Source organism: Pomacea canaliculata, linkage group LG2, assembly GCF_003073045.1.
Source record: "Pomacea canaliculata isolate SZHN2017 linkage group LG2, ASM307304v1, whole genome shotgun sequence".
Classification (NCBI taxonomy): Eukaryota; Metazoa; Mollusca; class Gastropoda; order Architaenioglossa; family Ampullariidae; genus Pomacea; species Pomacea canaliculata.
In genome coordinates, this window is record NC_037591.1 from 21762284 (window position 1) to 21783165 (window position 20882).

The following is a 20882-nucleotide window of genomic DNA, read 5'->3' on the forward strand; positions in this document are numbered from 1 at the left end:
CTTTCTTGTTACTTTTGGTTCTCTGGTGCTATTTTGAAATGGTTCCAGTCTTCCATGAGACACCACACCCAGTCTATTGGCAGCTGAAGGTACCATGTACAGAAAAAAGTAGTATTAAACGAGCAGTTACAACATGAGACTATTCTCCCACATTACTGTAGCTTCGTCCATCGCCAAGAAATGTGGACAGTCATGACTAGTGCTTGGAGACCACCTTTAATGGTGAGGAAAAGCACTATACAAATCAACATATTGTTAAATTATTACTCCTTGGTTCCTCAAGTTCATCCATAAACTTCGTTCATGTTTGCCACAGTGTTTGCTGCTGTTTGTGATTCTTAGTTGTATAGCTGACAGTCATTTCATTTGTGAACCTCACTTTGTGCTCATTTGTACACTTGGAAATGAACTCTACAAATTCAATTACTATAATATTTATTACAATTATTCATCATTTATATTTATAAATTATGATACTAAATTATTTTGAATATATGAAATTGTTTATAATGGAAATATTCAAAACCAATTCCTAGGTTTGTTTTCTCGATTGATCTGATTGCAATCTGCTATATTTTGATGCCATATTGTGCAAAACATCATAAAAATATCATCAAAATGTAGTAGGAAAAGGCTGACTAGCATGCAAAATGAACAAATAGTCTCCAAGTGAAAGTGCCACCTTAATAAATTATCCAGATTTTCTGCCACCAAAATAAATCATTCAAATAAAAAGTCAAGATCCTGCTCCCTAACCTCCACTCGGAACGACTTCTCTACAACATCTGTTCCATTCCTCAGCCACCGAACTTTAGGCTTTGGCTGTCCACTAACTACGCAGTCCAGGCGTATCATGCTGGCTAGAGGGTAACCCCGGCTCTGGAAACCTTCCTGAATAACAGGTTCCTCTGTAAAGTAGTAGAATTGCGTAACTCAGTTGGATAGTTCGTGACATTTGATTTTATTTAAATAACGTTTTACAACATCCTATTGCCATTAATCATATTCCTTCTGATGGTGAGACCATTTGAGTTGACATCAATGACATTTTGCATTGTGCTAATGACTTCTGAACTGAAGATAATAGCACCTGGCTAAGTGACATTAAATTTTACATGAACTGCCATCATTGCACTGTTTACACTCTAGTTGGCCTGTGCTCAGTGTTATCTCTTCTAAGCATGGTCTATGGTGAATTTGTCACAGGTCTCAAAACCTGTTGAAATGTATTTTCTTCAAGTAAGAATAAATTGTGAAAAAAATACATTGTAAAGACTTGCACTCATGCTCACAACTTTTAAAAAAATTGCAAGGGTTGGTGCATATTCCACAGGAATAGTATTTATAAGTCTTTATAAGTTGAGTTCCAGAGATAGCTAAATTTATTGTCACATCTTTCTTGCATGCTTGCCACAATGGCACAACACATGCATAGGCATTCATATAGATATATATGCATACATGGAGTTACATGCATGTGTGCACATTTTTTGATATATTTTTTTTTCTCTCACACACTCATGTGATGCTTGATGGAATGTTTGCTACAATATTGTGATATTTACCTGATTGTGGCAGGGGACATAAACAGTAGGACAGGAAATATCAATGTTAATAATTTACAAGATGATTGGCTCACATATGCATACATACATGGGCTAGCTATCACATGAACTTGTACAGGTACTTTCAGGATGCTGATACTAGCTATTATGGAAAATGTTTAATTAATTTGTGTCCAGTCTGGAAATGTTTTAAAAACTGTTTGAAACCCAAAGACCAACCAGTGAGTTGTAGAACTATGGTGGCTAGACAACGAAGCACAATATTGTAAAGCAGTTCATCTTAAAAATACTTAGGGCTAGAAGGGTGCAACCCTTATGGTTTAGTCTGTGATGAACTGTACCTATACACAATAATTGGAATAAACTGATCAATAAGAAAATTAGTCAGGCACACTCTCATATTTAAATGCATGCATGTGCACACACACATGTACAAACACACATACGCATTGCACACATGCACTATATGCACACTCACATACACACCTTTCATGAACATATGAATTCACAAAGAATATCCAAGCAAAAAGCTGAAAGACTCTCCTCACCAAGAATACGCAGTTCTCCTGAGGCTGAAACCTTGCCATCTACATCAAAACAAGTGTAGATACCCTGGTCAGCAGTGGAAACACGATGAATTTGTAAGCTACCTCCGGGGAGGACTGTGAAATTCGCTGAGGGCCATATAGTTTCCCAGAGATCTTGTGATGGCCTCACTTGTAAATGATCAGAAAGACAATCAACATTAAAAGTGACACCACCACAGACTGCAAGCAAAACAATTCTATAAGCAGTACTTTGTTACTGAATATCAGACTGAAAACTAAATTTTACCATAAACATACTCGATGTTCATAACAATAGGCCACTATAAAAAACATATCTGAATGTTGGTGTAAAAATTTTTATGTGCTCTGACTTGGCAATCTGTCACAATCACTGTGTGTGTATGCGTGTGCAATCATATAACAGAGGATCAAGATCAAAGACTCCACCATGATGAGCTTAACTGTATCAATAAATAAGGTGCAGACTATCCATAGCTCTAGAATTCAGGCTTAAGTCAAAAGTGAAACATTTTATTTCACTCAAGTGAAATAAACCTGTAATTGTCCAATCTCCCACCTGAATGTTAAAATGAAGTCAAAAACCTATTTTTTTGTGAAATATCACAAAAGTGGGCTCACTGTTACAGTAATAAGTCATGAATATACGCTCAAAGCACTCTTGCTTTCAATGATGCTAAAAGTTAGAATCAAGGTCAATATTTTTCACACTTTTCCCCTGGCTCTCAAAACTAATTTTTCATGAAAACTAATGAGCGCTATGATTTATTCATTTGTCAAATTTCATGTTTGACTCAGGAATTCACTTCAATGCATCAAAGAAAAATTTAGTCAAGTGCAAGTGTCTTTACAGCTGTGAGTTTTTATTGAATTCTTTACTACCCTAAAATGCTATACTTTGTAAAAAGACCTGTCAAAAGCTGTTTGGTTAGAGTCCCAAAAAGGCAAGTGATAGTTGGCCCATTACTTGTGAATAAATGTAAGTATTTTAAGCAATTATAAACAGCATTATATATTCAACTGCAATTATTGTTGGTCAATGATACAAGTCTTTTTCAATAGTTTAACCTGTATGAAAACATTTTAAATGGCAACTTACAGTTTCTTTTCCATCTCACACTAGAACCCCCAATAACACACTCCAAAATGGCCGGATGACCATGGGCAACCTCAGTGATATTTTGGGGTTTTGCGAGAAAAATAGGTGAGTGTGAAGTAGTTTCTAAAACAGTGAAAACAAAACTAAATTAGTTGAAATTTTTTTATGATACTAAAGTTATGATAGATTCACAGACACCTTTATATCTGGGAGAAAACAAACAAAAAAAGTTACATGGCAATTTGTGCCACATCGAGTCTGTTACATTTAATTATTACCTTCAAGTGAAATCACCAGCTCCAAATAATTGTAAAGTTCTTTCAATAATATTTATAAATACACAAGCCTGTAAAACTTGTAATATAAACTTTAAACTGGCAATAATATTGACTTTGTAAAAGTCTCTTGTATAAAGGTAGTCTAGTACATGCATGACCACCTCCCAACACAACTTACAACTGACAATTTGTGCTCTATTACGATATTTTTACAAAAGTCATGTACTAAAAAGTACTAAGTATTTTTTAAAATAGATGGCTTCTGGGTAACTGTTTGCAATATGTTACAACTTTCTGAAGAAAAAACAGAAAATAAATTAAGTACATTTTGAAAAGAGACTTCTTGTTCAATGGTACACCAGTCATTTCCCCCCAAACCAAATCACTTCAGTCTACCATGTGTGAGTTGAATCAATCCAGCCATGACTATTGTATAAGTATATATTGTCCTAGCATGAAAGTCAAATTGATTCAGGCCCAAAAGATGAATCGATCACCAATGACATGAGTAGACATGTCAAATATTACCAACTAAGCCATTCTTCGAACAAGTTCAGCCACCATCTAACAGAACAAAAATGGCCACAGAGCCAAACTTTTTACATCAATAATACAACATTTACTCATGCATACATAATTAAACTTTAAAAATATCACAACTGTGGGCAACTGTCTAATGCCACTCCAACTGTCCATGGGCTTAAAAACACCTTACACTTAGGTCAGGCATTATAATGATTGTGGGATTACTCTGTAACAAATTTAAGGCACACTCAAAGTCTAAGAATTAAAGGGGAATTCTTTAAACAAAAAACTTTACCTTCTGTGACTGTGAGCACTCCCTCACGGCTGATTCGCCACTGAGGTGGTTCATAATCTTCATCCGTAACAAAATCAAAGAAAGCCTTGTTGGTCACTTGACATCGATAATGACCAGCATCACTGGGGATGACATTGTGGATTTGAAGTACTCCACCAAGCACAAAATGTCTAGAGCTGAAAACACAGGTAACATGTCCCATCTGGTTCATCAATATGAAAAGTTATTATTGAAGAAATGCAAGACTGCAACCAAATTTTTCTTTATAAAAGGAACTGACCAAAGCCAGGTTATAGTGATATTTTGCATTATTATAGGATACATTTGTCATGAGCTGTAATAATATGATCATTTGAGAAGTGGAGTATTTCAACAACAGAATCTCTACCATGTCTTGACTTCAATAAAGTATTTGACTGGATGTGGCATGTAGTACTGTCAATAACCATGAGTCAGAGATCCTTTACATAGCAGACAAGACCACTAGTGGACATCACTGCCAAGTGCAAGAAACTACAGTCTATGAAAAGACCCCTAACGGAGGTCAACAGTCAAGTTTGGGAGACAGTCCGCATCTTCAAATATTTAGCATCAATTTTCTCCAGCAAAGGCTCAAAACCAGATGCACTCCTCAGTAGTGCAAACAACAGAGCACTAATGAAACTGAAACACATTAGGAACTGTGACAATATCTCTCTCCACTCTATAATCAAACTGTTGTTCTCCCTTAATTGCCATCTCCATCTGGCAGGAGCCAGAGAAGATCATGAAGAAGAAACTAAGGGTAAAAAGTACTGCTGACAACAGAAGTTCTAAACTACAATGGTGTGACAAAGAAAATACACAAACATGTCTAATCAAACAATAAATATATCAATAACAACACAATGACTCACCTGCTGTCTGCTCTAATATGTTTCCATCCTTGTGCCAAACAACGAGCATGTCACTAGGAGTAGCATCAATGTAGCACTGAAAATAGCCTAACCCTCCCACAGGCACCACTTGATCTTGAGGTTCACGGATGAATGTTTTGGCAACACCTAAAAATATTGTAAATTATAGTGGACCCATTGAAATAAAAAAAAAAAAAGACATTTCAGTAATCTCGCATTCTGTGTCTGTTTTCTTTCATCTTCCCTCCCTCCTTTGAAGCTAGTTCCCTGGCTATTACTTCATTTAAGTGGAGATCCAAAGAAAAATTTCATGTGTCCAAATTAATGTAAGTAGTTTTATAATTATAAAGGAAACTTTAGTTAAGTGACTGATGCACTGTTACTTACTTGCAACAACAACTTTAACTAGTTGTGCCAAGACAGTGCCAACACTGTTGGTGACAAAGCATTCATACAATCCCTCATCAGAGACCAGATTTCCATCTTTCATCCGATGCATCACTTTTCTGACATGAAGTGTGCCATTTCTGTGCATATATACTCTTGCCTTGGGTGTTCTGTATAAGAATAAAAATAGGGAACTTTACACATGATGATGATGGTTAATGGATGATGATGGGTGATTGATGATGATGATGATGATGATGATGATGATGATGATGAAGAGGTAGAAATACAATGATTTTTAAAAATAGTTTTTCACCTTTCTAATAGCCCATCTATATAACATGCTTGACTTTTAAGCAACTGTGCTCTTCATTTGCTGTTCTAGAATCCTGGAGGCCCAAAAATGCTGAACAAAAAAGTCAAGATACTAATTATTGCAGACTTTGTGAAAGACCTTTCAGCTAATACATCTTTCCTGGAATAGCTTCCAACTTTAAAACATTTTTTCTGAAATTTCATTCACAGCCAACAGATGGAAATGCTCATACCTTTGAATAATGGCCATTTCATTGTGCCATTAATATCAGCCAGTATTAGCACATGATTTGCAACAGTAAGTCAACAGTTTATGACAAACTGTTTAACAGCTTTCTCAAAGGAGATGCAAAATCTCAGACAATCCATCACATGCACTGCTTGTAGTTACATTTTTTGTTGAAAACAGCTTGTGGAACAAAGTGTACACTTTTAGATTTCCTGCTCTCTGGTGTTAGATAATGTAACCATATGTGCTGTGATGTATCATCTTCTAAGATGCAGGCATTAGGTCTGATTTTCTGCTAAAATGACAATATTGGGATGTTCAGAAACTATCTGAAGGACATTCAGATGAGCTAACAGTACTGTAATGTGCCAATATCGTTCACTATCACTTGCACTGCGGATAGCCCCACCAGTAGTCTGCAGCTAACATTAGTAATGATTCTGCTTGACAGACTGTGACACAAACTACAAAGTTCTGCAAATTCATCATCAAACCTTAGCCCCCATCACTGCTACCAGAATCACCACAATCATTCTTTAGAAAAAAGGCAGAGAGAATATACTGGGTTAGACAGACATAATGATATTAGAATGATATATTCTAGATGCAAATACAAAAATCTTAAATTTTCAGCATCATCACAAGAAAACACTATCTTAAGTGAAGCAGCGGTGATAAAAACTGAAAAGTAATAAATAAGTGAAATTTTGAAACAGGATAGAAAACTGAAGTAAAGCAAGTTAGGATGGAGTGCAAGCGAGAACTAGAAGGGGAAAAAAAACTTGGATCATTATAGTCATAAAAAAATACATATATATGCAAAGAAAGAGAGAGCATCTAAGCAATGAAAGAAATAATCTCATATTCAGGCTCAATAATAGACAAGGACAGATATTTATTATACCTTGACTTTATGGCCACACCATTTAGCTGCCAAGAAAAACTCAGACTGCCAAATTCTTTTTCAGCTGCCACAGGGCAGTCTAGTGTGAGTGATGATCTTCGGGTGACAACCACAGTCTTTGGTTCTCCTATAATTCCAATTCCAGCATCCAAAATATCTGGGTTGCTCCCATAGCAACAGTCTGGAAACAGCCCCGCCTCTTCTGTTCAGAAGTAAAATAAACTTTTATGGTTAAAAATAAGGTTCTGTTAAAATTATGAGGTCCATACTAATCAATATTCCATAAAACCATTTTGCAGGATGATAAATCACCAAAAGCATAAAGGATGATGAAAGTGATTTACATTTTGTGTGCCATTGTTATGTGTGGTGTGTGTTTTGTGTGAGAGAGAGAGAGTGAAAGAGAGAGAAAGAACAGTGTGCATCCTTATCACCAAAAAAACAGTGTACATTTTTAGTTGATGATACTGTTAGCAATAGACAGGACAGCAGAAAACTGATGTGATTTTTCTATCATGCAGAACTTTATTATATTTTATTATATTTAGGTTTTGAATAATGTGATACAGCTGATCTCAACTGAAGGAACATGATGTGGGAATATCGTAAAAGCTCAAGATAACAGACAATTTTTTTCCCAGAACTAACAGAACTAACATGGTTGCACATGGAGAGCTCTGCATCAATAAACAGCCCTAATAAACATGCACACATACACATTCATATACTTGTACAAACATATGTACATATGCATGCACAGACAAAATACACACAAACGCACCCAGCTAGTGGCGCAGTGGCCAAAATGATTGTCCCCACAACAATGAGAATCAGGTTTCCTGGATTTGAATCTTGGCTTAGACATAACTTTCTCTGGATGTGACACTAGCTGTTTACAAGGGATACTGATGGAGGTTTTATCTAGGTACTCTGGTTTCTTCCACCCAATGTGTGTGTTATACATTTGTGTGTGCATGCATGTTGTGTTATGTACTATGATGCATTTGATGGCCAACTTGTACATTTGTGTTTGCATGTAAAAGTGTTTTGCTCCAGTATTTAGGGATAAAACACTTTATAAATGCTTGCCGTAACACACACTTACAGCCATGTGCACTTGCATTGTGCAGATTCCTTATGTGCCAGCCTAGATACAAATACTACGAATATAGTATCTCCACTGCATATAGCAGGCATAAACACATAGGCTAACACACTGCCTTTGTGTATTTAATTTGCCAGCACATTTTTTTTTAGATAAATACAGACTGGCACTATACCTTAATAAAGGCTTCAACCCATCTAAAGAACTAAGACATAATGTACTTCCATTAGTAGCATCAATAGCGACAAGCCACCCAAACTCTAGACTAAATAAGATAGACAAAGGGTTAAAACTGGACAACATAATCACTTATATAGAACCAAGGGAAACTCCCCCTCTATCAGAAAGTCAAATAATCCAAAATAGAGGGATACTGCAACCAATATAGTTCCCCACTAGGGTCGACTTGAAAGACTTCCTAGGTACTAACAGCAAGTGACAGCAGCAGGAAAAGAGGGCATTAGCACAGCACACCACCAATGCAAGCTTGGCAGGCCTCACAGACCAAAAACAGGAAAAATGAGCACAAACACAGTTCACCACTAACACAGACTTGACAAACCTCCTAGACACCAGCAAGAAAAGAGAGTACAAACAACTGTAGACAACACCTGTGGCACCACAAAACAGTGACCTTTCCCCCTCCCTTTACCCGCACCCTCCATACCCACATCTTCCCCCCCTCCCCCACCAAGATCTCCACAATGGGAAATCACTTCAAGGTGGAAGTACTTACCCTTCAAAAATCAACAACAACCCGCACATCCACAAGTAAGTGTGTAGATGTATGTATCTGCAGTTGTAATCATGCACATGTGTACACAGGTCAAAAAAGAAATATAGGCATGCTCATCAATACATTCCCCCTTCTCAAAAGTTTTGCCACAAACTATGTAAGCGATCCTAGAAAACTTAATCAGGTGGCCACCTCTGGAAGCATGTAGCACTCCCTTGGTGTGATAGTAACTTAAATTTTCCTCTTACAAAAAGTTGGCATAAGTTATAAAATGAAACCTGTGGGTGGTCGGCAGATGGGAATCATTTGCACTTCAGGTAGTCTTGCATGAGCCTCAAGCTCTTAAATAACTCATCTCAGCACAGAATAAATGAAGCCAGAATGTTCTTGTGTTATGACTCAATCAACCCTGTGCTGCATCTAAACCAGCATCTATTGTATGTATAATGGAAAATTACAATTCTGTTATAGTACAGAAGATACTATTATCATTAATATACACATTTTTACAACTGTAGTAGACTGCATGCAAACAATTGGATCTGTGATTCTGCATTCTGAATTTGGCTCCTATACATTATGATTTAATTACATCGTCATAAAAAGCCAGCCAGATGCAAAACATGTAGCTTTTTAAGATCTCCCACTGTTCTTTGCAGACGTTTGCCACTGATCAAAGGTATCTTATTTTATAATGTATATGTGCACCATAAACCTAGCCCTGTTTGAGCTCAAGAATACATCAATCCATTGCTTCTAAGTTTATTGTACTTTACCATAGTGAACTGATAAGAATGTTTCTGAAAAAACAGTCAGTGCCATCTTTTGATACAATTTACTCATTTTCATTTGTAAACTTCATGCTTAAGTCCTTTCAATCAGAAACATTAGAGGCATGTTTGAGTTTCTGTTGAAGGCCGGCCCGCGGGCCGCATCCGACCCGCCTCCTGTCTGTGACCGACCCGCCCGCTGGCCCGCCCGCATATATATATATACAGTATTGGGTAAAACTGAGTTAACTATATTAGTCAACAGTGAGGTCTGAAGAAAAGAAGCGCCTGCCGAATTTCTGAAACATGGAAGAGAGGAAGACAACACAAACAGAAGAGACCGACTTGGGTGGTAAGACGTCAGTTGGGGGTGAGACCGTGAAGACAAAGGGTAACACGGAGGGGTGAGATGGTAATCAACGCCAGCTCGGACTGGTGGCCCGTGAAAATCGCAAAGGAAAGGTGTAGCATGCCCTGCTTTGCTCTCACGGATGACACTATGAGCATCATTATTCTGAGCCCTTTGAAGTTTTCCATTTGGCTGTTAGAAAGTTCGACAAGCTGCAGCAATCCAGTCAGGTCAACACAAAAGCAGACATGAGCTTTTTGGCGGAAACCGGCATGAAGGGTCGGATGTGACTGATCCTGCAAAGCTCAAGGAAGATGGACTTGCAGACTGCATTGATGTGAGATTTGAGAGATAAGAATGAGTCAAAGATAACTCCGAGATTCCTGACGGTCTGGAAACGATAGATGTTTACGAGAAAGTAAAAGTAGAAGAGGATGGCCCACACTTTGTTTGTTTGTGTTTTTTTTTTTTTTTTGCAAAGGCTATTGGAATGACATAAATTCTAGCACATCATTTTCAGTGTACCGTTAGACATCCAGGCTTTCAGTCTACTACTTGCTGAGAGAAAGAGAAAAAGAAAGAATGCGAGAATAAGAGAGAGTGTTAAAAAAGAAAGAGCGACAAAGAAAGAAAAAAAGAGAGAAAGAAGAAAGAGAGAAAAGAAAGAAGAGAGAAAGAAAGAAAGCAGTCGACGTCACCACAATGTTTAACAGTCTAGGTTCCAGACAGGATCGATACCCGAGGCGGCTCTATTTAGTTTCTTCTAGAAATGTGAGTGGGAGTCGGAGACGACGTATTAGAAGCAACAGACGATCGACTACACTCTCCCCTCTCTCTTTGTGCCCGTGTGTGTGTGCGCGCGCGCGCTCGCTCGCGAGTAGAAAGATAGAGAGAAGTGAGATATAATTCTGCCGCTTCGTTTGCGCTCTTGAATTTATCAGTTTCAGTCGCTTCACTCGACCTTATGGCTATCAGCATGCATGACTGAACAGTGCATGGAGTCGTCAGAAAAACAGCTTCACCTTACATTTTAACACACTTTGGCCCTCAGCATTGACTCGTGCCTCGCTATTCGGTCATGTATATCTTACCCGCGGCTTCAGTTCCTAGCATGCACACAGCCATGTTGGTTAACACCCATGTACACATAAAAGCCTTGGGAAAAAATAACCACTCCCCCCAAAAAAAAAAACAAAAAAAAAAAAACGTCACCCGCATATTTCACCCCGCTGGGGAAAAGTTTGGCACGTAAGCTGAGGTAAGCATTAATGTAGGTCATCGAACAGTCACTTCTCTCGAACAGCTGACCTTCTAGGTGAACATGGTCTACTGCCAGCTTCCACCCCAACCCCTCAGCCTTGTGGAAGGAAGCTAAAATAGTCCGACCTAAGGTACGGGGTGTATGTAGCCTGACTGCAACGTATCCTGATAGCCTTTTGACGATATGCGGAAAGATCGCAAAAGCTCGCTGCATTCCAGAGCTTCCGCGGTGTTTAGTAAACATAAATGCGCCTCAGCTTTTTCTCTTGTCTGCGGGTAGGTCTGTCATCGCGTAAAGACGAGCAGGCGTTTAGATATTTGCCGAAATACACTGACATGAGTTGGAATCAGAAATAATTATAATATTTGGAAACAGTATCAATCGTCGTGGCAGAAAAGTAGATTAATTATAGCATATTGCTGACGTCTCATTAAAAAGTGACCATTTTCTTTGTTTTCGTCGCTGTTTCCACGCTTGTGAGAGGTATAAAGATGTGTTCCTTTCCCGTGACCAACTCCTTCGCATGATCCAGCATTTCACGCAGTAGTACCAACAATGCGCAGTGTTTCCAGTTAATTTGTAAAACGCTTTCTGTTCCTTATAACTTTACTATCTATGGATCGTCCACGCCTGATTGTTCCATTGCGAATGCACAGATGTTGCAGCATCGGTGCCTGACTTTAATGACTACATTAAGTTTCCTTACAGATAAAATCGCAATAAATGTATATAAAACAGAAGTTCATTAGACTGGTCTGTGCTTTGGACTGAGATCTCTCGTCGGTATCCTCATACGAGTCTTTACTGTCGGGAGTGGGCTATGTCCGCGCTTGTTGTCAATACAGGGACGAGCTAAAGGCCCGGGTAAATATCCCGTCACGTGACACATGCTCAACAATGCATGCCGTTCTCTGCGAATACTTCTCTTCTTTATCGTCCTTTACCTTCCCAACTCACGCAATATGTGTCGTGAAATTACCGCACAGTTACTGAAACACATCAAATAACCCTATCAACCATCCAAAAATTAACTGAGCTGGTTCCTGCTTGTCACATTCAGGGGCTGAATTGCATGTCAACTACTTTATTTTCCCCAACAAGTCGAGGTGAAAAACCGTGTACAGTCTAGGCGCCCATATTGTTTTCCCCAACAAGTCGAGGTAAAAAACCATGTACAGTCAAGAGGCTTGTATTATTTTCCACAACATGAGGTGAAAAACCACGTACAGTCATGGCGCCTATATTATTTTCCACAACATGGGGTGAAAAACCATACAGTCAAAACACATATTGACCTTTTTCATCATTATTATTATCTGCAAACTTTACGCTCATGCCGCAAAATCGACATGTCCTCAGCTATCAGCACAAACTGTTGCTAGGGCCTTTTCACAGGCCTGATGATATATTTCTCATTATGGGATTTTTTCTATGGAGCAGAGTACTACAAGCTTGATCTTTTTGTCATTTTTTTTTCTCATTTACTAACCACTCACGTGTAAACAATTGTAGATCCTAGTGCACGTCCTAATGTTTGCAGTCTTTATTACGCTACTGAATGAAATATAGACATTGACAATCGAATTGTAAGCTTATTATTATATACTGGGAAAATAATTTACAATTACAATTGGACTGTAGAGCTCATCTGCCCCGGGGCCCGTGCTGGCTCTCGGCAGGCCTGTGCCGACATCATAATGTACATGTGTTCAACGTGTCCAACAAGAGCGAGAACGGGTCCCGGGGCCAATGATCTGTCAGGGCCCCTTGTAATTGTAATTTATAATAGTAAATTATGTTCTCAATGTATAATAATATGCTTACAATTCGATTGTCAGTATCTACATTTCATTCAGTAACTTAAGATAGACTGCAAAGATTAGGACAAGTGCACTATGATCTACATCACCACTTGAACCCAGAGCTGTTAACACGTTAGTGGTTAGTAAATGAGGAATACTGACACTAAAGGATCAAACTTGTAGTACCCTGCTTCACAGAAAAAATACCCAGAGTGAGAAATGTTACATCGACCTTTCTTTAAAATAAAAAGAAAGGGAAAAGAAAGAAAAAAAAAATGAAATGACCAAGTCTGGGCCCCCTTCACAGCCACAGGCCCTGGGTACACTAGACCCTGCCCCCCACCCCTCTCGTCAGGCCTGTGCGCACACAACATCGCGTGGTATCTCTTGGTCAACAGGACTGGCAAGTAAGTATACTCGCTAGTTGCATGGCCATCATCTAATAGTAACTAGTCAGCTAAAAACTGCCAATGCTTTATTCACATTTTAGCTATTAGGAGTTAGCCATCAAGTTAACTGCCAGCGACATATTACCAGACCTCTGTGGCCGACAAGGAAGTGATGAATATCAGGTAAGGATAAAAATAAAAACGAAGGCTGTAGGAAAGGTAAAAGGTGAACATCAAATCAATAAGCAGTGACGAACTTCCTAAAAGTTGATATTTTACTTCACAGTCATTGCTATAATGAGCAGACTGTTCAGGTCTTCGCAATGTCTTTCTACAATGTTAATTACTGTCTGTCAAACGGATCTCTCATTTCCGCAATAATGTGAAAATATGAACCAAAGACTAAAAGTGAAACTTGTGCCAAACACATTGTGCACAAAAAATGTTAAAAAAAAAAAAAAAGGGAAGAGATACATGCCGTGCGATTGACAAACAATATCAGACGGTAATGAGATTGGCTGGCAGGTAGAGAAAAAGATGGACAGAAAAACGATTTGGCAAAGATAAGGACGGAAAGTTATTAAATGTTTATTTATAGAGCGCTTTTCTTAACCAACAAAGGGTGCGGGGTGGGGCTCACAGCGCTTACATACAGTTGTACGAGTATATATCAGTAGGCGTCTAATGCGTCTTACAGGTTCATCAACCATCATTCAAATTATAATATTTCACGCGCGCGCGAGCACACACACAGTAGAGGTAACCAGAGTACCCAGAGGAAACCACCCACGGTTAGCCCTGTAAACAAGTCACATTCTGAGAGAGCTGAGATACGATCTCACGACACCCAATTCTCATTGTAGCGATGACAAGCGCTTTAACTACTTCACCAAAAAGTTAAAAAAAAACTGACAAGAAATTTCAAGTGAAAATGGCATTGAAAATTTAGAAAGAATGAAGTATTTCGGATGCTTTTTCTGTCTTCTGTATTTTATATACATATAAATATGCACGCATAATGTGTGAAAGAGGGAGTGGGTGGGAGAGAGAGAGAAGGCTACAGCGGAGAAGACCAGAATGTTAGCGTGAAAAGGTATAAACCATTAACCTGCTGGTCGTGTTTGCGCTGCATGTCTACCGCATCGTGCAGCAATACGCCCTTAGCAATGTAATGCTGCTGAGATAAAACCCAATAGACATGTGTGCACCAGTGTGGGCGCTGTTCCGTTCCCCCACCATGTACTACCCAACCAGTACCGGTCACTATAAACATTATTTCAAAAAAGACATAAAAGAACCTATTTTTAAGTTTTCTGGACAGATGACGAAGGATACTATCTATAAATGTCATCGGTGTGCACATCATATGATCTCCGTCTTCATCAACTTGGCGGAACCGGTTATCAAAGCGATGAAAGGATAAAGTCACAGCACACTTGACTGAGCGCTGAACATCTGAAGGATGAACGAACAACAAAACCAAAGGCACAAAAAATTTCTTTCCTCTTTGATCTCCGCCGCTCTTCTGAACTTTCCCAATCTGGAAATCTACTGGAGTTAGACACATAAGCTACACTGAATACAGTAAAGGTTGGCTTGAAAGAGAGACAAAACAAAACACATGACTGATCGGAACTAGTCAGCGGAAATATATATATATGGACGCTTCCCCATCCCTTTTACAGTCCAACTAAAGGAGGGGGAAAAAACCCCACAACCCCCCCCCCCCCTAGACGCGCGCAGGTTTTAATTTGCAGTGAGCTTGAGATACCTCCTTGTTCAGATCATTTCCTTCTCCTCCTACCCAGTTCCTCTGATCACTCTTCAACAGCATAGCGACCGACAGAGTTAGTACTTCTGCAGCGCGGTGCACATCGATCCTTGCAACCATAAATTAATTAGAACTTTCAACAGTCAATACCTAGAAACAGGATTTTTTTTCAATACCGGTGACAAAACATGCATGGACTTTGTCCCACAACTACTGCGCACAGTACAACAAGGTGGGGGGTCTTTTTCAAGGTGAAAAGAAATCTTGTTCAGCGCCAACCCTTTGCTTGCACACAGTGTGCACACCTCGTTCTAGTTCGGTTCCTCTGATACACGGTTTTACAGGAAGACGTGAAGGAAAGCCTGCTTGTGCCGAGCAATTTTAGCTGCAGTCGTTCACTAGGAGATGGTTTATGATCCTCTGGAGGCTAACCTACTGTAACAAGCCCGGCCAAATAAATGTCGCTACCATTACAGCCGGCCAGCAAGTAATTCTCATAGGCTAGGTTTGGGGCTAGCCGCCCCCTCAACCCTAAACATGAAATATGTGGAGGATTAAAAGGTTGATAAAAAGTGCGACCAGTGGGAAGAGGAAAAGGGGTGCACAAGAAAGGGAAAACTGCTTTAAACCTGAAGAGCTGAAAGGGGAAAACATGGCAGGCATGGGATCTAGAAGGAAGAACTGTTTTTCGTTTAGTGGTGGCAAACACAGAAGACAGATCAAAGAAATTAGCTATCCTGCATCTATAGTGGGTAAATAACCTTAATCAGAATAGCCCTGCATATAACCTCCAAGTAATACCTGCATGATTACAAATGGAAATGCCCACTTTATTTCACTCTACCAGGGAAGCAAAACTGATGAGTAAATTGTTCCTGTTTTCCTGTGTTTGTTTACTTTTGTAATATTACAGTTCAAAAAAATGTTACCCTCATTTTTATTAAACAGTCACCTGGTCAGAAACTAAGGCATTTTTAAAACACATATAAAGTCAGGAAATGGATAGAAAAAGTGTGTGTGCATAACTGAGGGTGTACCCATGTGCAGATGTAATATCAGATAACTTAAAAAATGATTGTTCTCAAATAACCCTAGACAGCAGCAAAGGCTTAAAAAAAGCACTGGCATCAGATGTGACAATCATCCTTATGTTATTGGACAACAATAATTATGATGAAAAAGATCATGACAAAAAAGATAAAAGATGATGACTATGTGTCTAGACTGGTGCCTTGAGAAAACACTGCATAAGCCTGAAAATAACTGCCTATGATATGAACAAGTGTCTGATAGAAAGTGCTTGTGAAACAAGTTCCTAGGGAACAAGTGTCTGTTAAGCAGTGTTTCAATCTGGAACAAGTGAATGCCAGACAACAACTACCAGTAAAATACCAGAAAACAGTTAAAACATCAGAGGGATGTCTGGAAACAAGTTCCTTCCCAGCAGCAGGTGTCTCAAGTATGTAGAAACTTGTGCTTTCAAAAGAGAGTCTGAAAAAAAGTATCTAGCACTGTTTGGCAACAGATTCAACCCTAGGAACAGGTGTCTCTAGTGTCAGAGAACTTGTACTATAAAATGAAGTGTTGAAAAGTGTCTGATGACAATAAGTGTCTGGAAACAAATTCTTTCCTAGCAACAGGAATCTCAAGTGTCTCAGAATAATTATGTTTTAGAGGAAGTCTCAGATTAAGTATCTCACAATGTGTCTGGCAATAAATTTAGTCCTAGTAGAAGTTGTCTAAGGTGTCTGGAAACCTGGGCTGTCAAGTGATAGTCTTAGAACACATCTTACCATAAAAAGTGCCTGAAGACAAGCTTTTGAGAAAAAGGAGCTGACACATAGCTCAGGTACTGCTTGAAAATAAGTACTTAAGAAAACTGCCTAGGCAGCAACTGTGTGACCACTACCTTACAACTCTCTCTTCTGCTGTCCTGTGTAGCTAAAGAAAGTAAAGCAGTTATCATCACACATTTCATTTCCTATGGATCTTTTTCTTCTTCAAAACTGTCCCCATTTTAAAAGGAAAATATTCTATTCAGTAAATCAATAACCAGTAACAATGAACTATTTCATTTGATTCATGCAAGACATAGAATTCAAATCAAAATGTTATACCTACTTCACACACCTGAACAGTCTGTCCTCACTTGTAACTCTTATGCTGCCTCAAGTCAAGTCAGAAGTTGAAAAAAACCCAAACCAAACAACCCCCCCCCCAAAACAGAAGAATGCATTGCACTTTGAACCAATAGACATCATCAGATGTTAGAATTGATGCTGTATAACTTGAAAATTTGCTTCAGCCTTCCTGATGTCTTCTTCATACCGACTCATCAGTTTCAAGCAGAAACTATTTAACTCAAGGTACTAGTGGTTGAAGTGATGATAATAATAATCATAATAGTAGTACTGTTTATAAAATGCTTACAACAACAGATAATATATACATGACTGCATTTTGTTTCTGATCTAATTTAACGTTTTCAAGAAGGGTCTTCTCTTTTCAGAATCAGTTTTATCGCAAATACATTATGACACTACATAATGCTATTTTGATAATATTGTTAAACTTTTAAAGAGGAATGCAGTATAACAATTCTAACATGTTAAAAGTAAAATAGTTTTCAAAGAAAATTTCTGCAGTCTTACTAAAAAAAAAAAAAAAAAAAACAACAAAAAAATGCAAAATTTGCTTAATGTGTGACAAAGACAATAGGAAAAAGGATGTTTTGATAATGAGTTGCAGTTGTGGTACTGATGTTTGATTGCAGCACTTTCAGCAGAGCTATTTCAGTTACTATTAGTAAACTTTTATCTGAACCAGCTGAGCTTATTTCCATATGAATGCACACAGATTCCTTCAATCATCTGTCACAATTAGTCTCTCACTCTCAGCCTGTAGAAATGTATGATGAAAAATGGAGTAGTTTCTAGTCTACTGTGCCTTGTGCACAAATTTCATGTGTGAATGTTTTTCTCCTACACATCAAGATCACCTTCTCAGCAGCCTTCCAGTTTGTTTCTTTCCTTCTTTTGGTGTATGCCAATATCTTGAAAATGTCAGTAATGTCAAAATCTTTATGAAAGTCTTTGGCCCATGGTTATTTCAAACTGTTTACTCAATTTATCATGAGCTGGTAGTTTTTCCTCACAACAGGGTATTCTATCACGGTTTTACCCGTTTCATCTATCTAGACATTTACCCGTCAAAGTAAAAATAGTTTAAGGACTTGTCCAAAATATTATAACAGCCACCAGAAAACTAAAAGAAATATGTTTCTTCCATGCATTAAGAACTTGAAAATAAAAAAATTGTTACAAGAATTTTCAGCAAAAAAGGATGAGTAGGCTAGTTAGAGACAGTCAGATATAAAAATATTTTTAAAAATTATCGATGCATTTAAAAAAAAATAGAGGTAACCTGCTATCTATGTTCTATATAATTATGTGTATGCACGTACATATTTACAGTCGACATTATCCTGCCATCTGCTATGTAACTTCACCTCGTGTTGCACATTTTCCCCAGAGATATTCCAATATATCATTCTTAGATCCTCTTTATGTCATCGCCGTTGGTTCAGCATTTGTATAAGGGACTCAAGTTAGGAGTGTTTACACATAATGACAAACGCTGCATGTTTACTTTAGTTTTCTGCTCACATAACCCTGCCTATGTACATACCATCAGGAGTTTTAAACTGAAAGGAAATGAAGCAGATTTTATATTCCTTTGTTCACAACTGTTTTGGTTTGTTCTGTATTTGACTCAGATTTTTTTTCCCCCATCACATTAGTGAGCCCCAAAATTCTAAAGGTGAGCGGTCTGTCAGGCTCACTTTCATGTGTCTAAAAGAACAAGCCCAACTGTCCACACCCTCGTTGCTGAAGTGGCTGTACTTTTCCATTGGCAATTATATACCACGAAAACAAAAAGTGATATTATTACACTTGATAAGTATGTCTGATCAACCTTGTACCACAGTTTAATTGCCACCAGATTTTCTAATTCACTGAATCCTACTCCACGATATTAATCTTCGCGCAGCTTCCTTACCCTCAACACGGCAATTTTTCCATGTTCTAACACATATCCCTATCCAGCCACAACCTTCCTCAGGCGACTAGGACCTTATCCAATAAACTCAACGTCTTCAAGCTACCTTTTTCACACGCCGATCGCAACAGGTTCATTGTCCTACAATGCGTCGTCCGCCGCTTCATTAAAATAATGAACAAGTATTTCTCCACACAACCCGCTGCTTTTTTACCAATGAAAAAATTTTTTTCAAGCGCCGCGAACTATCGTCCCACAACGAACACAGCGCAACACCCTTGTGACCCACTTCTGCGTGGGGGCTTGCGCCATCTTTGACGCAATGTTATCTCATCTAGGTCAGTCGCCTGCTTTCAAGCAGCGGGTCGCATTTTCGATCCTCCGGTGCCTCTCGCTCGAGCAAACGAAAAACGGACTCACCTTTGGCAAAACTGTGTCCAGTGAGAAGAACCGTGAAGGCACAGAGGCATATTATTAGTCCACAGGATGCCGCCGCCATTGAGACCGGGAAGTTTGTGTGCAGACACTGATTTCACATTATGCCATTGGTCGGCCCGAAGTGGACCGCCAGCTGTCTCGGAGCCCAGCCTCGCTCCACAAGTGTGTGTGCAGCCGTCTGCTCCGTGTGGTGACGTCACACCTTCCACGTGCCAGCGGGGACGGGGACACAGGACATTGAGAGGAATCAGGAGGTGCGGGGTTTTTTTTTTTCACCGGGGGTGTTAAAAAAAAACAACAACCAAACGAAGTAATTAAAGGGACGGCGTGACTGTAAAAGCAGTTATAGTATTTTGAAAAGATTTGCAGGCTCCTCGATCCCAATCCCCAGCCTCACCTCCCTCTCCTCCATGTTGTCTAGTAACAAAAGATGTGATGTGGGGGGAGAAGAGAAGGGAGGTGAGGACTTGCTGCAGCAGTTGTGTTAAAATTAGGTTAGTCTCTGTATTTCAGTTCCATTTAGCTCTCGGCAACGCTTTTAATACGTAGTCTAGCGAGTAGATGTGAGATGCGTTGTCTGAACCACTGTGTGTGCATGATCACTGCGTGTTAAGATAATAGACCTGCATTCTAACGTCACTATTGACTGTCATTAATTAATGTATCAATAATTAAAATTACACATTGCTACCACCCCTCTAATTTTTCTTTAAAATCAGTATCACTCGCAACCGTCCATTGTGGTCTAATTTAATTTCCTCTCAGAAAAACATAGAATGGTGAACATATAGAGCTGAAATCACTCGATCTGACATTAATCTGGACTGAATATTTACTGTCACTGTTGTCTCACATTAAAGAAACGATGCCGTTCGAAAAAAAAATTGGTATAGTAACTATGTATATGGTCACCTGCCAAGTCTATTTGACAGTAGCGGTAAACGCCAGCTGTCGAAGTTCCAGATACAACCGATGGCTCACTAACCTTGAGTTTTAACCCGGTTGTTGTTGAAATGCTCCGACAGATAATCGAGGAAAGTGGTTCAATAATATGAATTTTATAATTAATGTAATAATGTGATTCTGTAAATTACAATAAAAAAAAAAAAAAAAAAAAACCAACCCCAAAAGATTTGTCAGAAA

General features: G+C 38.8%; 1 protein-coding gene across 1 annotated transcript in view; it reads right to left on the reverse strand.

Moving 5' to 3' along the window:
• Positions 1–19855, reverse strand: part of LOC112555200 (immunoglobulin superfamily DCC subclass member 4-like) — a 41533-nt gene extending 21678 nt beyond the window's left edge. Inside the window, exons 1-9 of the mRNA XM_025223489.1 lie at positions 19722–19855; positions 7060–7261; positions 5612–5781; positions 5225–5371; positions 4717–4744; positions 4329–4504; positions 3231–3353; positions 2114–2281; positions 757–908 (exon numbers count right to left, since the gene is read on the reverse strand). Of these exons, the coding sequence (XP_025079274.1) occupies positions 757–908; positions 2114–2281; positions 3231–3353; positions 4329–4504; positions 4717–4744; positions 5225–5371; positions 5612–5781; positions 7060–7261; positions 19722–19800 (1245 nt within the window). The 5' untranslated portion in view covers positions 19801–19855. The remainder of the gene's footprint in view (positions 1–756; positions 909–2113; positions 2282–3230; positions 3354–4328; positions 4505–4716; positions 4745–5224; positions 5372–5611; positions 5782–7059; positions 7262–19721) is intronic.
• Between the last annotated feature and the right edge of the window lie 1027 nt (positions 19856–20882).